This window comes from Aquila chrysaetos, chromosome 21 (assembly GCF_900496995.4).
Source record: "Aquila chrysaetos chrysaetos chromosome 21, bAquChr1.4, whole genome shotgun sequence".
NCBI lineage: Eukaryota > Metazoa > Chordata > Aves > Accipitriformes > Accipitridae > Aquila > Aquila chrysaetos.
The window spans coordinates 17,913,874-17,940,766 of record NC_044024.1 but is presented as its reverse complement, the minus strand read 5'-3'; the positions used below and the strand labels follow the sequence as shown (position 1 = coordinate 17,940,766).

The 26,893-nt window shown below is 40.3% G+C and overlaps 1 protein-coding gene across 6 annotated transcripts in view; it reads right to left on the bottom strand.

Moving 5' to 3' along the window:
* The window catches only part of GRIA3 (glutamate ionotropic receptor AMPA type subunit 3), a 155,551-nt gene that overhangs the window by 74,449 nt on the left and 54,209 nt on the right, over window positions 1–26,893 (bottom strand). For all 6 annotated transcript variants that reach the window (XR_005931023.1, XM_029996557.2, XM_029996556.2 and 3 more), the window contains exon 4: window positions 12,434–12,621. Coding sequence is in view for 5 of the 6 variants with exons in the window: in XM_029996557.2 (XP_029852417.1) it covers window positions 12,434–12,621 (188 nt within the window). In the remaining variant the exon portion in view is untranslated. The remainder of the gene's footprint in view (window positions 1–12,433; window positions 12,622–26,893) is intronic.

The window sequence follows — 26,893 nt, the reverse complement described above, 5'->3', positions numbered from 1 at the left end:
AGAAAATAAAAGCTCTCCTGAAATGTGAACAGGATTTTCCTCATCTAACCAGATGCCACACTAAAAATAAGATCCCTTATAACCTCAGTAGATCCATCTTTCCATAAGTTTGTAGAGCCCACTCCCCTGTTTCCCAATTTACAAACATGCTCCTGCAGAAAGAGCGAGTTCCCTTTGAGGACTGTAAACACTAGACAAGGTTCAATCTTCCCTCAGTAAATTCACAAAAAATTGCTTTTTTGGTGTCACAATTTTGTCTCTTTCTATCACACCACCACCTCCAGCACCAATACATGACGGTCCAAAGGAAGCGCAGTCCTGCGGTGGCAAAAGATGCGTCACAGCTAGTGCTGGTCGGTCACAGCCAAACAGGTGATACTTGTCCTGCCTTTAATTCCACGGAAATAAAGCCATTTCCACGTTCGGTAGAAGCGGCTTTCCTCATACAAAGGGTCAAAACCTCATGACTGTAATTGTAGTGCAAACCAGGGAGGGAGATTTATTTCTTCACTTAGTATTAATGGGATGGGAATCTGGCTACCAGGGGTTGTGATGCTGTAAAATATGCAGTAAACAATGATTTCATTTATATGAAGAATGAGTACTATATTAAATTTGAGTTAAATATTAAATGAAGAATGTATTAAATATTAAGATGAAGATTCCACACACGTATTATTTGTTACAGATAAAAATAACTGCATACATAGTTGAGATTAATTCATCCACCATTTCAGAGGCATCATGTCCTTTAGGGAATTTCGCAAATCCATACACAGTCCCAGTTGCTGGATTTTGTATTTTTGTGCAGTTTATGGACCTAAGAATTCTCCTTCCACGCAACTCTGCCACCTTACACATTTGTGACTACACCTCATAACCAAAATCCTACTTTCCTCTATAGCACAGTATCAAGATCATTTGTTAGGGCTTATAAAACATTCTTCAAACAGCTTGTGGCTCTTCTGCAATGTATCTCTCATGGGAGATAATCTCCTAGAGAACAGGAATCTCCTAGAAGAAGGGGACAGAAATGCACATATTGGAAACAGGGATCTGAGATGCCTCTGAAGTATTTTATTAAAGTTTTCCCCCTCTGGCCCCCTTCTTGTGCCCTTCTCTCCCTTGCCTCTCTCCTTGATGATAGTCACATCAAGAGTGAAATTTTACTTTTAGGCCATCTCCAGATAGATGATGGTTGTGCATGTTAGTCCTTGGAGGGTAATTAAATGCAACATCTGAAAGCTGTATTGTACTTCGTTCTCCCTCCATATGGCTAAACTTTCTTTTCCCATAACTAATCTGACATTTGCTGATTGAAGATTGTGTAGTGGAATATGCATTTAATTTGTGCATAAAAGGTTACATTAGAAATTACTTAGGAAAAAAATTACAACTGCAACATAGGTTCTGAGGGCATGACACTTTCTCCTAATTTCTTTCAGTGCGATGACAAAGTTTTCTGTGAATTTTCTGTGCCCTGAAACAATTTTCCTAAATTCATTTTCCTTGGTGTGACTTAGCAATATTGTCAGATTAACTAATCTTTTGGCACAGTTATTGTTAAAGGACATATTCTACTGCAAAACATCAGACCCTGGAGGACACTGAGATGAAGAGTTTTATGATCCCTGGTAACTGACATTCATAATCACAATTATTTACTCTGTAAGCTGAAGAAAATTCATTAAATAAACTTTTCTTTATATCAAAATCTCTTCTTTGTTTAGACAGATGAGAACAGTGTTATATCTCTCAGGACTGCATCTCTCTTCACAAGTCGTGTCCTTAAATACAAAGACCTTCATATCAAAATCCATCAAAACTTAAGCTACCCTTCATCACTTGAAGCTATTTCACTAAAACCAAGATCAGATATCTGTTACAATCATAACAAAAATTCTTTGTAGCGTATGAAAGGGATACTCAAAATTGCCAAGACCTTTGCCCCTTATTTTGCCAAGATATTCCCAAGAGAAGATACTTGTTCCCAGAGAGCTTCCTTGAAGAGATATGTTGTAGAAATTTTTAATTAGTGAATTCTTTAGCTTCTTGAATGAGATTAATAAAGTAAAAATCCAGTTGTGTTCTAGAGGAATTTTTGCAGTTGTTTTCATGGGAAGTAAATGACTTAATTAAATATGTTACTCTGCAGCAGTGATTTTCACACATAGATCATTTTAGGAAGGAGATAATATTTTAATTGTCTACATGGTTCTAGTATATTCTTTGAGAAACATCCTCCCTTGAAAAATATTCATAATGGAGTGATTTTACATCCAAGGTAATTTCACAGAGGTTCCAGTGCTTTCTCAAGCCTCTGTGAAATCTTAAGTTCAAAACTCACCTGAAATTTCACATAGAGGCTTCAGATCTCACAGAAAACAACCAAAACCCAAATGTGTACAGGAAGTTTCAAATCACAATAAGCTTTCTGTGTTGAGTGCCAGAATTGCTTTAATTTGACACTGACAAACCATGCTACGGTACTCTCCTCATTGGTTTCATCTTCTAGATCTGCTGGTTCAGTGTTCCCACCTTATGGGAAAGATCGTCACTGTATTCTGTCTTCCTACTGCTTCTGATAAATTCTGAAATATTCATCTATCTTGCTTCTCACCCCGTCAAGGGTGTCACGGATGAGCGACAGTCAAGGCCCGGTGGAAATAAATCTTCTGCTGCTTAAGCCTCAGTTCACCACCTCTGAGAAGCGACATGAGGTTTTGCTAACCTGAGAGGGAATGGGTACTGCTGCTATCTCTGCTCGGATACTCCAGAGAGCCCACACGAACAGGAATTTATGTTAAATGCTCAGATGGGTAAGCTTTTCAGTAACCATCACATGCTTTTCACTGACACACAACCATGTTTTCAAAAGAAACCAGTACTTCTTAGTCAATTCTTAGCTCAGAAATGTGCACCTGGGTGTACTGCTAGAGTTGATTGCCTTTCCCTAGCAACATTCATGATTAAATTTCCCTTAATCTGCAATGCAGCCAGCTCCTATCCCATGTAACATGGTCCCATCACAATAACATCCTCATTCCCAACTTCACATACGCTCTCTTATGCTACCTCCTTGCTTCTCGGCAGTTGTGGATGCTCTCATTGCAGACCTACAAGTCCACATCAGGTATATCAAAATCAGCACTACCAAAACTAACTTCCAGACTAGCATCCTTCACTAAATTTCACAACACCTAACATCACGTTCACAAAGACTGTTAATAATAGTAATCTTACATTTATTCTTAGTTTTCCAAACCTTCTGCAGGAATCGCAAATGCTTCAGCACTGTCATACAGTTTGAAGGCATATCCACATCGTTAACAAGCAGTTCTTCAGTGACCTTTGCATCGTGCGCCTAATCCCTGTGACACCAGAGATATCCAACTGTCCTTTTTGGCTTTCAATACTGTGAAACTGTATGCTGAACATTCTTAAGAGTACACTCTTGCAATCACAGACAAACATAAACAATGCTCATTTCTTCTTCTCATATCCCACAGGGTAAATGAAACTCCTCCAGTCTTAGCTGCTCAAAATATAAAAAGATGTATATCCATTAGGGGAAGAGAGGAAGAAATGAGGTAAACTGAGGCACATGGTTCTAATTTTAAAAATACATAAATTTCCCATTTTCTCCACACCTTCCATCAGCATGTCAGAGTAAAATCTCAGTATTATTTCCTGGAATTGAACAAGAGACCTTGGAAACAGAATTCTGCTTATATAAACCATTACTGCATGTCAGGATCACTTCAAACTATTATTTGGATATAACCCAGAAGTGTCGCAGTAATTCAGTCCCAATGCTCACATGAGAATCTTTTGGAAGGGGTTTTGTACTGCAGAGCACTGCCTTCAAGCAGACCAAAAAATACTGAAGAGTAGCCATTCTTTTTTTTTTCTTCCATTTGAGCATTTCCTTTCCTTTTTAAATGCCCTATGAAATTAAGGAAAAAACCCCAAACGTCAGTGCAACCTCCTCTAGGAAAAACAAGGTTACTTTTTCTTATATTTTTTATTATAAATGGAATTTTACTGTGACTAGAATTGCATTCAATTTGCTCTTTTCAATGCTCTGAAGGAGTTTGAAAGGTTTATTCTGCTCCACTATAAACAGCACACTGCAATACTCCCTGTATAACTTGGTGCATAAACCATGAACTGAAAGAGATTACGAAGAGTTAATTTATTTTTACTAGACTTAGCCTATGCAGCAGGGGAGGCCGTTTTACTTATATGAGGTAATAAAGTTACAGCAATATTTTTCTTTTCTGATTCTTTACATGCATTCTCCCAGGACAGAAGATACTCAGGGTGTATTTAAGGGTCTATGTATATTGTTGATAATTTTATTCATCACACGTTTTGGAAGAATGAGCTTCCAGTAGTTCATACACCATTATACCTACACATGCACACCCATGGTGTGACACAAATAAATTTAATTTAGCAACATGGGCTTTCTTTAAGCCTGGGAACATTAACTTCCTCTAAAATTGTTATGCTGTTTTCCATCTTACTGGCTGAATACTGTGGGATGAGTTTGGATCTGAGGTTTAGTTGATGACGTACAGGGCCCGATTCTTTGTAAATTTAGCCCAGGCTGCCCCTGGTAGCTTTAATCTGCTCCACGGAAGCCAGTGGAATTGCACTGGTATGAAGGTGGGATAAGAGACAGGAATCACGTATGAATGTATTATTAGAAGCGGCGAGTGATTTGCACTGGGATGGCACTTTCCCATCTTATGGCCTGATCCAAACCCATCTGTAGCCCAGAGCAAATGCACCATAGCTCTGGATCACACCTAGAGACCTCACATTTAGGGACTTGCCCCTGCAAGGCTGTAGTTACCAGTTGCTAGTGTCTTACATACCGCACCGCCAGCATCTGGGCTAAACAAGCCAAGTGGGGTGGTCCCCACTCCAAAAATCTTGCTGTTTGAACTGTAGTGTAACAGTGCTTCACAAAATGCGCTTGGGAACACCTTGGTGCACGAGGGGCCCTGAAAAGCACCAGCGGTTCTCCTCCTCCCCCAGATACGTGATTCATATCGCGCTGAAGCCATTAATCCTGCCATAGTCAGCTGTGAAAAAAAGACATACGCTCTTGTGCGGCTTTTCTTTTACTGAGTTAGGACTTCTTCCCTTGTAAATGGACTTATGAGACACCAGAACTATCACGCTGTCTCTGGTGATGTACAACGCCTGTTTGCACAGTGGTATTGTGCTATTACTATTCATTTTGATAGTGTGTTTCCTTCCTCTCCCTGCAGTTGGTTCATCTGAATTGTCGCCAAGATGGTTGCCTTGGAAACTAATTAAGGAAAGCCTTTGGTTAGAAGCAGAGTTTCAAGCATTAAACTATTTGAGAGACAGATGCAGAAATTAAGGTAATGTCTGCTAAGATGAAAGGGTTTATCCTTTATATGGAGAAGAAAGAACCACATTAAATGCTAGGACTGTAACAAAGCAACTTCTATACAACACTGATTTTTAAAACCTGGAGGAGATGTGCGAGTGAGGGATTTTAAAATCAGCCGGGGCTTATAAGAGGTGACAAAGATTCCCAGAGCTATTAGGGATAGGGAGATGGACAAATGCAGTGGGACAAAAAACTCAGGAGATCACATGTTGAGCAAATTCTAGCCAGCTCTCCCTTTCCCTCAAATACTCTGTATCTTTAAAAGACTTCTTGTGAACGTTGTTTTTGAAAAATACCAGTACAGCTAAAGAAAGACCACATCCTCTCCCCACGGTCCAGGTATGGCATGAGAAGCATCAGTGTGTACATTTGCTTCCAAAGTACATCAAATGCAGGAGTGAGAGGCTATAGCAAATGGCCCTCAGGCTCAACTTTTCTACTGAGACTGTCAACAAGGGTAACAATTAGTGCCAGCTGCAGAAGCAGCTCATATGATGTGGACACAGGCTAAATAATGAGTGGGACCCTCAGAGGGCTTTCTAAGGGCAAACACACACGCACAAATTCTGTGCACCGAAAAGCTGCAAAGAAAGGCGCGCTACGCGGCAAACGGTGCTTTTACAGCTACCTATTAACTGAAGTTCAAAGCAAATACAATCTCTCTATGAGCACAATGGTATCAATTTAAATATTGTCTCCAGGATAACGTTCAGGATAACGGCTGACTCTACACTTGCAGCAGCATAACTGAGAAAAGATTTTGGTTCTCTGTACATTCAATGGCAATGCAAAGGTTGCCATATAAATATGCCTGTAACTGCATAAAAGCATACTACCAATGTTGTGGTAAAAATATGCAAAACACCAAAAGCAGATGCATGTGTGTGCACTGGTGTGTGCATTTATATCCCATGAATTATCACAAAACATAAAATGAGTAATTGCCACCATCACAGAAAAATAAAAACTCTAATGGTGACTTCAGGTTCATATGCCTCTGGCAAAAGAAACCGGAGCTGCTTGGCAGTGGTCTTCTACATACAGCAGCTTGTACATTTACGGTGAGACATTTTGTATTAATTATTAGTGTTACTGATCAGATACATTTAAAACTGTGCTTTAATGTCTTTTGAACACTTCTCAGCTTTGTGTGCCATTACCTCAGTCATTCTGCAGGATGACTAATACTCTGTTAAATTCCTGTCATTTGGAACCTGCCTTGCTTTATGAAGTCTGGATGACGGCTTTGGAGAGATATTACTATTTACAAGCTAGAAATTCTCTCCTCAGGTATGTGTGAATTGTGCTATATGTGGGGCAGGTTAACCCAAGATGTTACTTCTCTCTGCTTTAGCAATCCATCTCCGGCCCTTTATTAGTTTTACAGCTGAGAGGAGCAGGCCCTTCAAGGCAAACACAGCTGCTGCTTTTGACATATGCCCATTTTGTACTTACCTTCCGCTAGCTACAGTCCTGAGGGTGACTGACCTAAGTAATTCCCCCTTCCTCCCCACACGCCCAAACGGACCTGTGAGCTACTGAAATTCTCTGGATGTGAAGGGGAAGAAGTGACCTTTCCTTCTGCTTCAGATCTTGGTTTCAACAATACTCATGGGCACCTAATGACGACATGTCCTAAATTTTAAGTTTCTAGTTCATTGGAAACATAAAGATGAACCGTACCAGTTTCTGAGTGACGTTACACAACGCTGTACATTACCAGACACTCTCTTGGAACTTCAGCCGAACCCTCTCCTCGGCTCCGCGCGGAGGGTAAAATCGGGCTGTGACGTGGCCGTGGCACCGAGCCCTGGGAAACGCGGCAGGGGCACGCTGCTCTGGAGGCTGTGCTCCGTGCAGCGCCGTACCTTCAGAGGACACGGCATCACTGGGCTTCACAAGCAAAGCAGAAGCCGAAGCTACCCATAGCTCTGCTCCTCCTTCAAGCGCCCCACTGTGTTTATAGGCAGTTGTTGTATTTGTAATTGCTGCGGAGAACACAGGCAAACCCACACCAGACTATCTGTTTATAATGTAACACATAAACCAGGAAGCTTACATGAAAGCGATGCTGATTTTTCCACTTACATTCTTCCTTACTGTTGTTGTTTTTAATGACTATTGGTCAACCGAATACTGCAGTTTTGTATTTATTCCTATGACACCTCAGATGTGAAAGCCGTTGTGCAGTAAGCACGCTCCTCTGCCATCTGAACAGCTCTGCAGAGGGATGCAGCTGTGGCTGTTCTGAAACCTGCAGACCACCTTCCTAATCTCAAAATTTCAGGCTCAAAGGTCAAGTCATAGTCAGTGCTTGCACTGGACAGAGTTCAGTCAACCAGATTACCCTTCTTAATCCTACGGACGCTTTACTTCAAGTCTTCTCTGACAGTTTGACTGTCATTGTAAAATTTTGGGGACTGCATTCTCTACTGTAACATCGCTTCTGCTTTGTGAGATGCCTCCACTCAATACAGACATTGCCTTGGAGCCTAACCTTTATGACTATGTTTGGAGATAGTGCCCTTTTGATAAAAGCATGCAGTTTCTGGAATAAACAGGTCTTTTGTAAAGTTTCACCATTTTGATCCTGAATGGAGCTTCTTTCTCCTTATTTTCCCTCAGGAGATTTTCTTCTAAATGGACATAAAGCCACTCTAGTCTGAAATACAGCTTGTTATCTTGGGAATAAGAAAAACATATTTCTCAACTCAAAAACATGTCTCTAAATACACGGTTGAACAGGCTAAGGCTTACTGTTAGTTCTCAGAAGAAAATGTTCTTCTGTTTATGAGAACAAAATTTTATATCTATCTGTGAAGGACTACTGGAATATTTTAGCATCAAGGGACAAGAAGTGTGGGGAGCTTATGAATTTTGCATGACACAAGTGTTGCTATCTGTATGCTTGAGAGGCCACTAGATGATTAAATTGGATATAGTTTTGTTGTGCAAGGAGGGATATGGATCCACATGCTCAACGGTTATAGAACTATAAGGGCAAGTGAACAAACAGATGGCAATTTACAGAATGACTATTAATCTCTCTGCTTCCCGTTACTCTGCAGCTGAAGAGACAGGGCCAGAGGTGATTTGGGCAGGGTACCCACCTCTAGGACACAATATGGGGCCCATCCCAAGATTCTCTGGAAGGGGAATGAAACCAGATGCACTGCAGAGTGAAACCTGGCACAAAACAGGTTACCCAGGCAGAGTAAGAGCTGAGGTGTCCTCTTTCCCCTACCTTACATTTACAAACCACGGGGGAAACAACGTGGGAGAGATCCTTTCCTGGGTACCAGCCAGCCCTGAGAAGATAAGTACTTCACGTGACAGGTTTCAGATCTTGGAAACATAGGGACATACAGATGTGCCAGATGCTAAAGGCATACGGAATACTCAAGGTCACTGATTTGCATGTCTGTATGTCGCTGGAGGAAGGTACAGAATATTCCAGCAGGACCTGAAGTTTCTGAAGAAAATCCTCAGATGCTTAATTGTCTTTAGATAAGCCTACACTTTTGGAAGAGAGGTATACCCTGGTTTGAACTGGTTGAAAAAAGCATCAAAGGAAGGGAACTGCACACACTGACCAGCCTGATACAGGAGAAGAGGTCACTCTTATTTAATCCAAGCACTAACACAAAGCCACGATATGCGGCTACTGGAGCAGAGAACTGACAAGCTTGCCGAACGGCCTGGCCAAGAGCCCAAAAGTCTGATAGCAAACTCAGCACGTGCGTAGACTGTTTAGTGGTTTACAGTCTGTTTATTTCTGCTATGACTTTTGTTCTTGAATAAGTCCCATTTAAGCTTCTGAAATCTAGGGTCACTGGCAAACGCTGCTGTTGTCCGCGAGAAAACGAAATGGCAGGTGGCACACATCCCCACAGCGACCACGGTAAACCCCCCGTCCGGAGGGAGGCATCGCTCCCAGAAGGCGATGGGAGGGTTGACCTTTGAAGCTGTGATCCTGAGGAGGCCAAAAAAGAGAGAGGGATGGAAAGGCAGCTGGGCTGAGGCAGCCTACGCCAACCCTCTGTGGGACAGAATTTGTCCATCGGTACTCTGCCGTAACAGGTAGAGAGTCTCGGCTTCCCTCGGCTCCCACTGGGAGAAAGCTCTTCAAAGCCACCTGCAGTTGTGCAGTCAGCATGCTGTTAACGTGCTCAGACATTACTGCCTCTTAGCTGAGCAGACTTTCTAGGCTCCACACAAAGCACCAATTTGACTTTCTAAACTGCAATAAAATGCTAGATTTGAAATATGCAAATCCAGAGTTATCTTTCCCCTCAATGGTATGCTATCAGCAAACACAGTTGACTAGGAAGACAATGGCTCACCACTCCCTTGAGCAAACTGGCTGGCTAGATTTAAGTACCACACATTTGTGAGATTTTTTTTTTTTAACTACTTTATGCGAAGATAACAAGGTAAGCAGCGGAGATGGAAGGAAAAGCCTAAAACCAGTAATTGTTCAGCTATCAACCTGGGGTCCACCATTACTGACTTTCCCTGCAGAAACTTAAGTCATTGCTTTTCAGCATCACATAAAAAACCACTCTGGGAATTGTTGCCAGAAGGTATTTTTAGCACCAGAGGCACCAGCCTGGGAGCTGCTTGGGCAATTCTTTGTCAAGTGTATGGTCCCAGTAAAATAAATGGGACAATACTCATAAAAAAGTGCTGCATAACTGGACTCCTCTTGTTAGACTGCTAAAAAGCCATGATTAGTACTAGAGTATCTCAGAAGGTATGTTTAGTTTGCTTTACTATCTAACTTGGTTTCCTAAATGAAAAGTTCTAAATCCATTTTTGATACTGCAAATTTAAACAATTTTGCTCATGATTATCTTAAATGAAATTAAGGAGAAATAGTCATATTACATCAATAGGGCAACATATATGACAGTATTTATGTGTGAAAATGTCTGCCTGATTTGGATGCAAAACAACGGACTGGTAGCGTTCAACTGATTGGCTAAAACTCGTTGATACAGTCCTAAAATCCAACTGCAAGAAAATTTTAAGATCTTTTAGAAATATTTGAGATAATTTAGGATAAAGATTTCATGACAATGTCACAATTTTGTGTAAATAAAGTTCAAAAGATGGACAGCAGGCATAATACAGAAAGAGAGTCATTTAACAGTACAGAGAGGGGCTATATATAATACAATAATGACAACAGAAGGCTCTAATTATGCAAAAGTGTGAGTACTGTACAGTGTACTGTAGAGTTTGGGGAAACCTGAAGGCCCCAATAGCAAATCTTTAGTTACACAGATGCTAATCACATTGACAGAAAGCTGAATCAAACATTTAATAAAATTACAACTTTACTAGGTTTGAATTTAGAATGCTTGCAGAAGAAAAGAGTTTGCCAGTTTTTTGCTATATGGTTTGCTTGGTATATAGCTTTCATTTTAGGCACTGGAATGCTTTGATTATTTTTTTTTCTCTCACTTGCACAATATAAGAAAAAGAGAGAACAAAATGTAAATGGAGTTAGAAAGATCAAACAAAAGGCCTGTTCCCCAGTTGAGAGTGGGCCCAAAGAGGTATTTAAGCTTGGCCCAGGAGCGTTCTCCTGCATCATTTTCAGAAGAGTGGGCTGTGGGTATGGTGTTTTGCACCTTTTGCAAAAATATGAGTAAATGAAAGAAAAAAAAAAAAAAAGAAGTTTCTTACACTTTGCTGTATGAATTTCCCTAAGGAGAGCACTCACCATATTGACTACAAATACAGTGTAAAATGCAATGCTATGTATTAGTATCACAACTATACCAGCTGTCAGGGTTATGCACCAGCATCAGCTTGTGCTACGTTCTCTTGAGCGCCTCTTTCCCTCCTGCTGCCCTCTGTAAACGGCAGCTATGGGACCTGGCCGTGACCACAGCAATTCAGTCCCTGCAGACTGGCCCTCAGTGACACACCTCAAGGCTTGACAGGAACTGAGTATTTTGAGAAGGAACTCAGTGAATATAGCTTTTGCATTTCCCAGGGTTTATGGCAGTGAGGTCAGTTTGCTACTAGTTTACAATACAACATTTTTAAGACATATGCTAATACTTCATGAAATTTAAATGTTACTTTTGATCTATTCCATACTATAAACCCACAGTTAAAATTTATCAAGTAGCAATAATCAGAAGTTTCTCAGTCTTAATGTAAGTGAATTCCCACATGCCTATAAATAAACAAGCAGCATGGATTTGCTTCCATACCAACATCAGCTTTGCTGTGAGCCCAGGCAGCAAGGAACTGTCTTGCTTCTGCTCCCTGCGATGTGTATCTGTTACTACACCTCTTCAAGCACATTGCACAGTACAGCCAGTGTCACAGGCATTCTGGGTAGCGCCCTGGGATGGCCAGAGGGTATGGTCATTCCTCTGGGGCAAAGCAAACACTGGGAAGGCCATGCAATAGCAAAATAGTCACCCAAAAGTGCATCTTCCCCAATAAAGGTGTTTAGACACTATCACCCACAATTTAAGCCTGTCAACAGCATTGGCTGTGCAGAGGGAAGGGCTTTATGTACCAAAAAGTGCTAATGAGCCATTTGGACTACCAGCTGAATTTTTCATCAGCAATCTTTCCATTTGGGAATTCTTTAAGATGATTCAAAACTACTTTACTGGCTTTTTATTTCTTGTTTCATGTTCCACTTAACACACTGCACCTGTCTTGCAATCCCTACAAGTAGCCCTGATGCCAGTAATGTTATTCTAGCAGCCGAGGTTTTAAGTTCTTAACCTACTTGAAAATAATTCATTATTAACATTTGGGAAAAAATATCACAGAGGCATTTCCTGGTAGCTTACATGTAAGTGCTGCCACCAACTATGAGCATGACTGAGGCATTTTAATTTTACTAGGTAATCAGCCACTTGTTGGGACTCGCATACCAATGGATATTCAATTAACTTCTAGAAATAGACAGTTCTGGAAACATTAACAATGTCTGTCACAGAGAGATCACAATTTCTGAAAAGTTTGTACCTGTTCCAAAATGGTGTTGATTCTGTCTACTTCACAGTCAATTAAGTATCTTTTTTCTTGCCGCCTGTCCATCTCCTCTATAATTCTTCTGAACTCTTGAACATCCTTTATGCTTCCTACAGATCTGGCTGTCACTTGCCAGTTGTTCTGTACTGCTGCTTCCATAATCGCCTGAAGAATGGAAAATCCTGTGGGGGGAAGAGACAATGCAACCATTTAAAAACAGAACAAAAATAAAAACTATTTTGAATGTTTGACAAAGGGTTCACAAAAACTGGTATCATCTGAAGGGACGCAGACTAGCTAATAGCCTGCAAGTGCTTCATTACTTGAGAAAGCAACAGTGTAGGGACCAGTTTCTTCTTTCAGCTATGCCACTGCCAAAGTCACTGACTTCAGCAGAATTGCTTGGCGGTATATTACCGAGAGGCGTATCAGAATCTGTCCAATATATCATATTATGATCCTCTCAGTGATGTTTATGGTCGTGCTGGGGTCCGTGCCAGGAGAATAGGAGCCTGCAGCCATTACTTCGGCAAAAGTCCATCAGCTTGAAGAGCCGGACAGAAGGGGTAATTTGCCTGTGCAGACTGCAGCAATGGGTCATTAACTGGCAAAGATCCAAGCACTGCACAAGAATGCCAATTAAGTCATTGTACTGGTTATTGGAGCCACGAACCACAGGAGAGTATTTTACTGATACTCACTTTGATTTCAAAAAATGTTTTTAAATATGGAGTCTAGCAGCATTAACCACGCTTTCAATGCTTTCATTAAGGTAATACCAACTCATTTAGCAGCCTCAATGACCAGAATGACCAAAGACTGCACAGTGGGAAATTATACAAGCAAACAGCATTTCATTTCTTGTGAACAGCCGTGCCTCAGTGGCAGACAGAACTCAAGTCAGCTCCCTAAATGAAAGGTGGTGGAACTGGGAATGGTAATCTCCTTCAAATCATGCTCTGTAGGAGTCATCGGACATTGATTTGCATCCCTTTATTATAGTATGTAGCTGGGAATTTGATGAATTACCTGTTTTGAGTCAGGAAATTGCATTTTTTGCACGGTTCTAATTGTTTCAAGTCTGGGTGGATGCCAATCAAAGACAGAGGTCATCTACTTCAAGCACACACAGTAGCTTCCAGTGGAGTTTCTTTGTACAGAAGCATCCATGTGAGCTGTGTTTCTGTCCAGATACTTTATTTGCAAAACCTTCAGTCCAATCATTTAGTCATACTGTGGATTTCTTAGCCACAGCCAGATTTGAGAAGCTCAGAATGTCTTCACCCACACAAACACATAAACATACAGGATCAACAATCAATTAATTGTGCTCTGTGATAACAAGTCCCCTACGCTTCTGAAACTGAAAGCAGTTTGAGCTACAGAGGAACAACATGTTCACTGCTTCGAACTATACCAATAGCTATTCTGAACTCAGATACCATTGTGGGGCACACCGATAACAAAGAACTTGTGCTGCAGTCTGATCTTCCATAGCCTGCTGTAAATCTGTAGTGGCTGTCTGAAGCCAGAGGAGCTGCATCATTACCTCATTACAGACACAAACAAGGAAAGAGCGTGATTTTCTGGATCGCAGTTAGATTATTATAATTTACCATGTGACTTCCTTAAGTCTCACTCAAATGCCCTCACTTTCCCTGTGCAGCCTCCTTGATTCTTAATGCTTTTCTTTGTATGAATGCACTTTACTATCCCATGAAAGGTGGTGACAATTAATATGTACGCTGGTTGGGAATTCTTTCTGGCATCTTCTTTCCCCTGAGACTATTGAAAGGGAGGCATTTACATCTGTATAGTACAATGAACTCAGTCTTCCTTAACATCATATTTTACAAAAATGGCTGTGATGTCTGTGACAGCATTGTGATTCCATTACATGTAGGAGGAAGATCTAAGCCTAAGATATTTGGTTGGCTGCAAACGAGGAATTTTGATGTGGGAACATAAATACCACTAACGGGGATTTACAAATGCTTTGTGTACGAAGATGTGCTTTTAAAAAAATATGATTCCACTAAGTAATGAATATTTACAACTTTGTTTCATCATTCATATAGTGTCTAAGTATGAACCTTGAGCTTGCTGTAAACAACAGAAAACAGTCCATAAGTCTATTTTTTCACTCCAAATTGAACAAAATGGTTCAACATATTATAAAAAAATGACACTTTAAAAACATCTGTAGCTCTATTTTTTGCTAATAACACATAGAAAACTTACAAATTGTCTCAAGGAAAGAAGTGAAAATGAACATGCTGGAGAGCAGATGCGATTGGTTGCCTGCCATACACCCGGCTTCAGCGAACACTGTTTGAGTCAGAGCTCACTTTGTCAAACCTTGAATATCTCAGAAGAAACCCGGGCAAGTTTCCTAATTCTGTGCAACTGCATGTTTGTGTTGGTGTGAGTGTGCGTGGTTTTGCATGTGTGTGCATTAGTCAGTGGTCACCCCTTCAAGAAAGAGAAGAGCAAGGTTACTCAGCAGCCTTTCTCCTATGCATGAAAATACAATTACAGTAACCTCAGCGTGAAAAAGTTCCAGAGCGTCATGATTCTGTCTTCTCTACTTCCCGTTTCTCCTTGTCACACCAAGTTTTACAGTCACAGTCCCCCCTACCCTTGCCGGTTCTTTCAATCCTCCCTGTGGTCACCCCCTGTGCTGTGCCCGCTCGCCTCTCTCGGGCCCTCTCCCTCTCCCGTCCGTGCTTTGAGAAGTACCATTTGCCCTTCCTGCGGCAGCTCGTTAGGCCAGTCCTCTGACGACTTTTACAAAGCCCATTCCCCTTGCTTTACAAAAGCGCGGGTCGAACCTCCTGCTTTCGGGAAGACAGCGCGCTCCCATCTTCGCAAACACACGTTCGCTGTTCCCAACCTCCCATCTCGCTCCCTGCCTACTACCTTCAGCGCCATTTACTACATTTTACATTGTTACTCATTACCTGATATTTCTGTAAACAACATGTTCCAGGCTCCAGCTGTACTTTACCATTAAGAGAGCTGTTACATAAGCACTGCGATTGTTTAAATAAAAGGACCATTTTATCTTCAGATGTGAACTTTTCTTTCTCCTTAGCATGACACGCCGCGTGAACGCTTCGCAAGAGCTGCTTGCCCCTGAGCACCCTGGAGGTGCTGAACTCTCGCGGGTGCCTCTCATCTCATTCACCCTGAAGGAAACCAGCCAGCCGCGGCAACTATCTCTATTTCGTAGTTTTTCTATGGTCTGCATCAGACCTATCCCAAAAGACTAAAGGACTGATAATTCACCACAGGTCTGTGCAGAAGCCATACAGGAAAGGCTTTCATTAATACTGTTGCCGGCTTGTACTACTTCAATCGATAAAGCCAAATAATATTAGATAAGACAAGAAAAACTGCCATCCTCCTAGAAGATGACAGCAATGAGATCATCTCAAAACAGGTTCATAATGCCATTACTAAAATTCAGAGGTTGTTTATTCTTTAGTCGTTAACCAAATACAGGCAGCAGGAAAAATTCGTTCTGACCCCAATCTGATCTTTCAACCTCTTCTTCCTTAGTCATACCTTGGATGTGAAAAAGCAGCAGGATGGAAGGCATGCACCTTTCTGGAAGCACTGCTTGTGAGGCTAGCTTGTCTGATGGCACCACGTCCCTTCACTGCACCACATTACTAACTTGTTGGTATTACTGATTTACAAACACGTCTGGTCACACGATGGCAATGTCCATACTTGCCAGGTCATGTAACAGACTCATACTACGTTTTGGTCCCTTTTAGCCATGTACTGGGGAGGGGCTGCTCCTGTGATCTTTGAATCCAATCTCACAAGTCAATCTGATTTGCACTTACTAAAAGCTTAGACAATCCTGGCTTTAATATTCAAATGTGCCATCGTCTGGCTTATTCTTAAAATACTGATGATTTAAAAGAGCTAACTCTCATCTAAACGGTCTGCAAAATGATTGGGCTGGAGGTAGACAGAGTAATAAAACTAGAACAAGTGCCCAGCTTACTTCTCATTGAGCTGAAACAAGTATTTTGAGTTTTGCTGACTGAAGCTTGCAAAGAGGGAAAATACTCAATATAAATTTCCCTCAAAGCAGGGAAAATATTATTTGCTGCAATGCTATCTCTGTACTTTAAACAACCCAGACAGAATTACATTCTAGGCAGTCCTCCCTGCAGCTGGACTAAGACATAAATTCACCCAGTATCTTCATACTTCTGCCAGGGAAGCAAAGCCTGTACCTCAGTCTTTCAGATCATCATCCCTTTGATACAAGCATCTCTCAACTGACCTAGGTAACACAGCTGAAGAGGACAGTTCACTCTTCTGCATCTACAAAAGCTCATGAAACTTTTCCCACATCCACGTAAGCAAAATTCATCTGAGCAGTTTGCTCAGCTGTATGAAATTCTATATACTACATCATTGAACTTACTCTTGTTTAAATAACAGCAAACATTAATGTGTCATGAGTAAACGACCACCCTGGAACATCTGTAGCATCACGTGAGCCCTTACAGTTGGCACCAAAGTACTTACTGAGAAAAAACTACCACTTATGTAAATCACTCTTTTCTGGAATGTTCCTGATAAGATCTTGGACCTTAGCCTCCTAATTAGAAATGAAAGAGCATTTGCTTGCAGTCCCTCTTTCTTTTGTCTTGCTGAGTACCAAAGATCTTTGAGTGGTCTATTTTCAGCTGGCACAAGAATGCTGCCCGCCAGGAATGAACATCAGCTCTGATCTGAATACTTGTGTTTTGAACTATGTATCTGGGACAGGATGCGAAGAACTAAGCATCTGGCCTATGAGTGAACTTCAGGGATTTAAGTGTGGAGCTGTGTTTGACCAGGGCACAATGAACTCACCAAAAAGGAGGCCATTAAGGCAAGTGCTTCCCCAAGAGAAATATGAATTCTATGACACCAGCTTACATTTCAAGTGTACCACAGGTCCGTAAGTTGAGATATACTTGGATATTCTGTGTGTTTGGCACTGAGCTTAACACTAATTTAAAAGGAAACAGATCAACACGTTAGGTGTGAGTAAAAAACAACTAGCCAACCCCAAACACTCCCCACCATTCAAAACCCAAACATGTCAGTTAGGCAAGTATGCTTTGCATAACCTATGTCTGCTTAATAATTTTATAGTAGGGGAAGAAGCAAGGAACAAGCTACTAAATTAGTCACCAGTAAGAGATGCAGCAAATGACTAGTACACTGGAGTGCTCTTTCAGTCTAACACATGTAAGTTCAAATTATTGAATAAGAGTAGAATAACTGTATTCCATCTGTTTTTGATCTGATCACTTCTATCTGGTAACCAGCATGTAAAGTGTTACACTCCACTATGCCGGTAGCAGACAACCTTTCTGGACCAAGTAGCAAACACACTCTAACGTTATTTTTTTCTTCTGCTTTTTCTATTCAGTAAACCTCTAGTTTCCCCTGTACATGTATTACATTATTGCAACCCGTCATCCACAAACAGAGAAATCTACACAAATAGGTATGTCAGCTTGGTTGAGTGAACGTGAACTTGCCTGGCTCTAAAGGAGAATTTACAGGAACCATCTGGTCTGCATTTGCTTGGGATGGAATACAGCTAAACATGCAGGAATTCAGATCTGCTGAATGCCAGTAAAAGACTTTTTTTTTTTTTTTTTTTTTTAATGGCTCTTTCTGAATGCATTTCACCTTGATCTGTACTTTCATAACAACCTTGCATCTAACTCATCGCTCATTTTACTCAAGTTTTAGGTCAGTGCAACTCCAGTGTTTTTGAATGAAGCTGTGCCAGTGTAAAATGAGAGTAATGTAGTAAGGGATCAAAGAGTACAATAACCAAGGGCAGACAGAAAGATGCCGTAAGCAATGCTGTCACTTCCGTAAGGGGACTTATTCACATGACTTTCACAATGATGTGGGCAAGTCTCCTGGTCTAGGACAGATAGGTACACCTCAATACAATAATATGATCCCAAGTTTTTTGAAAGAGCTGTGTTCTAGTTTCAGCTTTGCTATGCAGATCTTTATTTAAATAATTTCCAAGGGAATAATAATTGAGTAATTATAGCTTCTGGATGCAGATGGGTAACAAAACAGATGAGATGGGAACACTTTAAAACCAGAGTATGTTCTGCTTGAGGAAAATATAACAGGTAAACAACTGTGCAGAGAAAACAGAAGAACTAGCACAGAAAATCAGAGAAAGGAATAATGTATTTTGAGAAGTGACAGAGGGTGAAGAGCATTCTGTTGTCCAGTGGGCATGGGCTGTAGCGTATCCTCTGTGTACTTATTACTAAGAACTCTTGATACTGATGCTATCAGAAAGCTGACAGAGGTAGTAGTGAGGGCATTCTGTCACCAGAGGATGCTGAGATCTGGGAGACACGGGCCTGGGAGTAGTGGAGAGCCCTCCCAAGGGAAAACTTTTTTACATGCAAATGGCACAATTGTGAAACTACATTAGCATTAAAAATAATTATCTTCCAAACTTTAGGAGATCTGAATTAAAAAAATAAACTGCTTAAGTACAGAGAGATTTCATCTTTGAAGCTCTACACTGAGTCGTGGTTCTTGTCTGTCCAGCAGAGCCAAAAACCTAAAACTATGCAGTAAGCACAGTACTGTTACACATAGAGTGGGACGCAAATCTAGGGAGCTCAATTCCAGTGATATCCTGCCCAACACCAATTTCCCTGAGTGCCCTCCAGGCAAGGGACACACTTCCAAGGGACACTTCCAGCAAGGACACACTCCAAGTGACATCAGCAAATTCAAAATAAACCATCTGCTGAGTACAGTCTTGCATCCTACTGGTATCGGGAAGCTAACAACATAACCTTAGTACAGTATCATAGCTTGCCTAGATGCAGCCTTTTGCAGTGGCTTCTTTCACTTCTATTCACCTTTGAGCACTTCTATCCCACGACCACACTGTTTTGCAGCCTCAGTTACTGCCTCTTGTACGGAGCAAGCTAGAATGAGTCCACACCAAGCCTTGCTGCTTGCAACAGGCCAGCCTTCAGCTGAAAAGGCTTTGAATGACATAATCAGAATAGAAGTTTCTTTGGGTAAAAAAGAAGAAACCAAGATACACAGATATTACCAACCACTTCCTTCAGACCATCAGAGCCAGTTTTTTTCATTACTCCTGTGCATTGGTTACTGAAGAAACCAGATTGAGCTACCGTGAACAGAAAATATCTCAGCCATAATCCTCTTGATGTCAGATGCCATAAAGTTGACCACAGTGAGGCCTAAGTGAGAGGCTTTGGCCTTAGTCTGTCCTTAACTTCAGGCACACTTGGATGACACTCCACTCTCTTAGGTTCTCTTTCTAGTCAAGAGAGAGAGAGATGCCATGTAATTTTTCTGTGTTTGCAACGTGCGTGGAAATCAATGGAAGAAAATACATAGAAGAATGAAGTTGTGTAAGGTATCATCACGTAGGTATCACTCACAACCTTTACCTGCAATTGAAAACTAAAAGAGAACAAAAATCCCAATGTGTTGACTAGCACTCAACCGATGAGGCTAATTACTGCATGTTAAAAATACATATCTAATTGTGTTTACATATTTATCTCAGCAAAAAGATTCTAATTAGGAATCACAGAGTTAGCAATTATCAGGCTGGAAAAGAAAACCTAACTTGTCTGCAAAACAACTGTACCACATTCCACGTGAAGCCAGTTGTCAAAGGGAAAACGTACAAAAACCAAAATCAGACCATGCACAGATGTCGCAAAACGTCGAGAATTTAACTCATCTTTTGGTGACAATACTGACTTTGAGGAAATATATTTGGCCTATCATATGACTCGGAGAAAAACAGAAGATGAAAATCCACCCGATAAATAATGGAACAGTGTGCTGCTTCCCAGTGATGAGCCAAGCTGAACTACCTTTCTCAAGGCTTGACTGTGGCTGGTCTGAGCAAGGTGGTGCAATGAACACTGTCCTTATTTCAGAAACAAAAGTCTGCCCCGTATGTAACGCTAACACTGGCCTTCCCACTGACATTGATACGGCTATACGGATTTCCTTCCTCTCTTCAATGACCCTGCAAAACTCCTGATGTATCTCTGCCTTAATGACGCATTTTAGCCCAGCTTTATTGTTTCAGAAGTATATCATATGTGGGCCTGTATCTTCCACAGAGTGGTCTACACTTAACACAAAGCAGTCCACTTCACACAAGATGTTTTTGCGTCATTCAGCTTCCAGAAAATTCTTACAAAAACATTAATAATGTTAACAACGCTAAATAACGCTCAAAGCACTGCAAATTAACAGATTTATTGACAACATTCCCATATGAAATAGGCAAATAATAAATTTGACATATAATAAAAAAAAAATGATTTGGCCTGTCCCATACAGAGAACTAGTAATAGAGCAAATTTTCAAATTCAAGTTCTCCTGATTCATATCTAGATTTATTTTTATTTCAAGCCGTAACATAGTTGAATATATACTTTTAAAGATTCCTGTACTGTCTACAAACACGCTAGCCACTGAAATTATATAGTAAAAACATCACTATGGTATCTCAGGATACATTTTCCTCATATCTTATTTGCTGGAGTAAATTGAATAGCTACCTAGCTCCCAGTGAACTGGGATACTGACAGAAATCATTATTTATTATTCCAGGTAAAGTCACACAATCATGATATAATTACAAAGAGACTTAAAAAGGAAAGTATTGTGTGGAATTATCATCTGAGAAAGGAAATAAAAATGAATTCTTTTTTTAAGCTTAAATAACTTTTTTAGCTAAAAGAGAGTACTAGTGCATTTATTCTGTTATAGGCAATAAATGTTCTGGAAAAAGGAAACTTAACCACTTGTCAACAGCAGAGGATTTTGAAAATAGTTAAAACTTGGCCTCACATATCACTGCATTCATCTAAAGAGCTAAAAATGTGATTTCAACGTATGCTGCAAACTTAAAATTATTGATAACACAAATTAATTCTTTGACATGATACATATAGGGGTTTTAGCATGAGTGTGCAAGAGTATTGCTGACTGCCTTCTCTTAAAAACATGTCTGGAACTGCTGAGTCTAAAAAATGATAAATATTATTCCTTTGAAGAAACAATCACAGGAGATTATGGTAATCAGACTATGAATTGAAATACATATTCATCACAAAAAACCCCTGGATTCACCTCAGATAAATGTCTTGGAAAAAATGATGCTATTTGAATTGTCCTCAAACATAGTAAAATTATTCTTTCTATCTGACCTTCAGTCAATCATGTTAGAAAAATATTTATTCCTCTCCCTAACCTTTATCTACACTTTCTGCTTCTCAAGCTACCTGAGCAAACAAATCTTTTGCCTCTGAGAATTTTCATTAACAGATGCTATCAGCCTTTCAAAGTCTCTCTTCATCAACATCTCACCCTTTGGTATCCAGCATTTTAATTGCCCTTGCAGCTGGAATGTGTCTCATGTCTCAACCCGTAAGTTAATTTCCTTTTATTTATTCTGAACACTAAAAAAAATATAGCAATCAAAGGGTGAGCACAATTTTAAAAATATTCTGAAATTTAAATGAGTTTTTATGATAATATAAATGATAATTTAGGGATCCATACTCACAGTCTGCATGTGTGTTTCTTTTTAGTCACTCAGCTGGCCATTTCTGCCTTTTTTTTGCCAGTGGCTCGTAACAAGGAGTTTTTATATAGCGCTATTACCTATATTTTTTCAGTACAAGCATTTCTCTTCATAACAATGATGTATTCATTAATTACAAGGCCTCATATTAATTCGAAACTGGTGCGTATACTTCCTAGACTACTTGGCAATACAGATTTGGTCTGAATGGGGCTGGAACACACAAGTGTAGTTCTATTGGACTGACCAGAGCACAGAATATATCATCTGTCCTGCTTTAAACTGATTAGTCCTGTAGCGAGGCCACAGGACAACAATTTACAAAGTTAGCAGAGAACCAGCATGACATCAATAGACAACACCCGACCCAGCATAAAGCTTGGGGGTAACCAGTTACCTCTGAACACATTTCACACAGATGAGGTGGCAGGATGAGGATGTACTGGTTCAGTGCTCTGTATCAGTGACCTAACACCACCACTTCTTGCAGCATTATGTTTTGTGTATCAAAAAGACTTGGTTTATCCTGCAGGGTGGTGACACACAACAGGCTCGCTTAACCTGCAGAGTAGAGACTACCCATTGCCAGTCAGGAAATTCCTGGGTCTTTACCTGCTACTGAAGAAAGAGACTAAAGGGGAAACAATGCCTTGCTTTTATTATTCAACCTTATAATCCTACTTGAATATTAGAGGTCTCTTTCATTGTATCAAAAAATCATTAAGAATTTTAGCATTAGCCATCCCTTCTCTGCTAACACACAGGATATTTTTTGGCTGCTGCTTTGTATTTTGCAACTTCTAAATACAGGGGTTGGAGCCAGTAACCTTAGATGGGTGAAAAAAACCCCAGATTTAAGCATCTGTGGTCCATTATTGAATATGCTATTCCTGATTTAGCTCAGGAAGGCAGCTCAGATGAAATATTAGGCTGGATTATATAGAAATGTGCAAACATTTAAGCATAAATATTCACTAAGTAGACACAGGAATGTGATGTAAAAGTCTAGCTCTGGCTTTATCTCTCCAAGTTTCAATGTGCTCAGTTGGGGAAGGAAGGAGAAGAAGAGTATTCTGGAGTTGGCTCCACACATCAGCAAAGGTTGGGCTTCAGATCCAGTCTTTTCTACAGCATCCAAGATAGTTTGTGACTATAGCACTCCCCCTTCCAGGACATTTTTCCCATGGATTGGATTCCCTGCCCACCCCACCCATGGTGCCATCCCATTCATTTTTATGCTCCACAAATGGAATTTGCCCAGGAAAGCATGACACAATTTTGATCTATCAAAAAGAAAAGGTAATATTACCTAGGCATAGGCAGAGTTTGTCTAATTTACTGCTCTGATAATTGATGGTTTAGAAATACCAGTATGATGGGCTTCACAGAGAAACCGGACTCAGGGAATAACCTACGTGACTTCAAAGGCAATTTCAGCAGAGGCTCAACCTTACCATACTTGAGCACCTTGGGGCAAAAACTGGTCTTGCATATAAAGGACCTGCTGATAGACAGACATATACCCTCAAATTTGTCCCAAAATTAGCATAATGGAAGTGTACACTGCTGAATCACCATAAACATGGATGGTATCAATAAAAGTTTATGCATCCTTCAAGAACTAATAGCCATTAGATCTTCATTAATTGCTCCTGGACTATATACCCATATATATCCATGACTATACAGCAAAATCATTGAATACGTAAAACTATGTTTCTTAGTTTTATATTATCAATAAACATTAAAAAAAAATATCTTGTACTTGCATGTGCACATGGTAAATGGTAAAGGTTCTGTTAAATGATCTAGAAATAGTAATAACCGGAGTATTTGAAACAACTAACACTTTTGCCTATGATCCTCTCAGAACCAGGCTCACTTCACAGTGCAGCATAGGTAAAATTTCCACAGGCATCTGTCTTTTATTTTCAAAAGTGACTTGGGTAGGATGGTAGGAGTAGGTTTTCAGAGGCAATTAAGATGCAGATGCTGAAGAATCTCAGCAGGTGGGGTACCTGCACTCCACTGACTTAAATGGCAGCCAGGCATAGATCTCATTGAGGTGCTTTTCACAATGTGACTATGTGTATGCTGAAACCCTAAATACCTCTGAAAGACCTGTCCTGTGTGCCTTTGGAAATCACTTACGAAAATAGGATATGTGCTTCTCAGAATACGTACTCTGTGGCCTGCTTAAAAAGTGGCACAGAATTCTCTACAGAATACACTGTTAATGAGTTATTTCATTGCAACATGTTCAACAAGTGCACAGATAAGGGCTGCCTGACTAAATGGGATGTACACATATCTGAGGCAGACCATCGATTATTAGCTTGAAGAAGAAAAGGGAGATAGAAAATTCCCCTCCAAGGTTGCAGAGTAGTAGGGTATCTATTACAAAAGGAACGGGTTGCATGTAAACTGCAAACTGCCTGTTTTCATACTTTCAAATTAAATTGTTCTTAATGTTTTCTCAGAGTTGTTTTGTAAAATTAGGAAGCTGTAACAAACACATCCTTGGGGCCAGTCAGCCTCAGTACTCCAATTATGTTGGGCTTTGCACCCAATTATGCTGCCAAGTGTTTACTATTATTTAAAATGTTTATATGCTATTTGAATATTCCAGCCAATATTCAGTGAAACAAAAGAACTCTTCTATTCCATTTGTTTTGATATTACACTGACGCATGACTACTCTTCCATGACTCCAAAGCCTCACAAATCTGATTGCATGGTTAGCAAACTACATGATAAAATATGCAAAAAGTTTAGTATTATCTAATCTGAAGGAGAAAATAATACAGTGAATGGTACACACAGCTAGAAGAACAAGCACTGATAGTTCTGATCACTCAATTTACCATTACTGTAGTTATTCAGGCAGAGAAAGATTTCACAGAACAAGGGAGGTCGCTGGTATATAGAGTGGAAAGGTTGTAAGTGTTCTGTGCGAATCAATACTTTAAACCAAAAGGTTCTCATTCCACCACTGCTCTCCTTCAGTAGGGTGGCTCTTGTTGTTTAGTCTTATTACTCCCCCCCAAGTAAACTAAGTAAGATTTATTTTAACACTTTCTGCCACTGTAATTATCTCTGTGCAGGTATGAAAAGCAAAAGAAAACCAGGTCAGTCACGCCTGTGAGCAACCAGAATTGACTTCAATAAAAAATTTCCATCTAACCTTACTAATTATTAATGTACAGATGTTCTAGGCTCAAAGTATAATGCCTGTGCTTACTCCAGGGAGCTGGTCCCATCTGATTGTTCTCAATACTAACTAACCCTCCCCCTGCAATGAAATATCAAGCCAACATCTTTCTTTTTACAGCAAAATGTTCTATTATTGTTGTTTCTGCAAAAAAAAAAAAAAGCAAACGTTTGGAAAGCATATTCTTTAAACACTGGATTATTATGACTGTGCTATATACCCTAGTGTATCAAGGGGTCAAGAATCCCATTCTAATTGTACTGCTACACTTAACAGCTCTCACCAAGGTCTTACCTCTCAATGCCAGGTTTTCTTGCTCACTGTTTGGAGTATGTCCCATCACTTCACTGATTCCTTTTTTTTTTTTTTTTTAAATGCAGCAAAAGTTCTGTCCCTGTTTTAAAAGGTCTACACTGTGCACCTCTGTCCTTACTCTTTGGATAGCCCTTTTGTCTCTGCCTGTAATGAAAGTCTTGGTGTCTTCACTCCTATCTTTCCGAAATAGCACTGTTGTCTCCTCTGCTGCACTTCATGGCTTCTACTCATTTACCTCCCCCATTGTGATTCATATCTATCGCTTTGGATGATGTAGAACTGAGGGAGGATTAAAAATAAAAGTGTGCTGAAAGACACAGGGCTGACACCATGGTCCTACCACCATGCAGTTAAGCACACGTCTCATCTATACCTCCACTGATTACATGTTGCACTAGTGGTTCAGGTACTCCAGGATAAATCACTTCAGACCTTCAGCCTAACTTCAGCAGAATCCCAAATGTCTGCTGTACTCAGGACTCCGGAGAGGAGTGGATTTATGCCATTATCTATACTGAACAGCAGAAGAGAAACAACTTAACATTCCAGTTCCTCAGCTTTCCACATAACACCACCACTTCATTTTTCACATACAGTAACATTTTATTCTCCCTCGTACATCCTGGAACTATAACACCTTGGGAGTGAAGCAGGAAGAGAGCTAAATTAACTGTGTATGTTCTACATCAGCACTTTTCCATTCCCTGCAAAGAGTTTTAAAACACTGGCAATCAACATTAGCCTAAATCTGCTTCAGCTAAAGCCACGTGGAATTTTTGCAGGAATTCAGAGATCACTTGCGACTATTCCAGCCATATTCCTGAAGAGATTAGTATGTGTTATTCCTAAAAGTGATCACAGAAAGACTGAGTTTAGCCCTAAGCGTATAAACCTGAATGACAGGAAGGACCCCAAGCCATTCAGAACTTAAAAGCCAACAATTTGCAATATTTTCCATATAATTCTTTCGCTCAGAGATCAGGCCATGGCCACAGAACCTGTGAACGGCTATAAGAAGTCTTACTTGCAGTCTAGACCTGCAAATACTTCTTTTGAAGCAAAGTAATCACAAAGTAATTCACCTAATCCAAATCACTGAGCGCCTCTCCAGCACCACAGAGTTCCAGGGAGTTTTGCCACTCACTGGGGAGGGAACAGCATCACGTGCTATATCAAACTGCTTACATGCTTAAACACACATCAGCAAGGTGATTCTGTGATTTTGCACTGCCCACACCATAGTTTTTCCACTGTGCTGGTGCCTTATTATTTC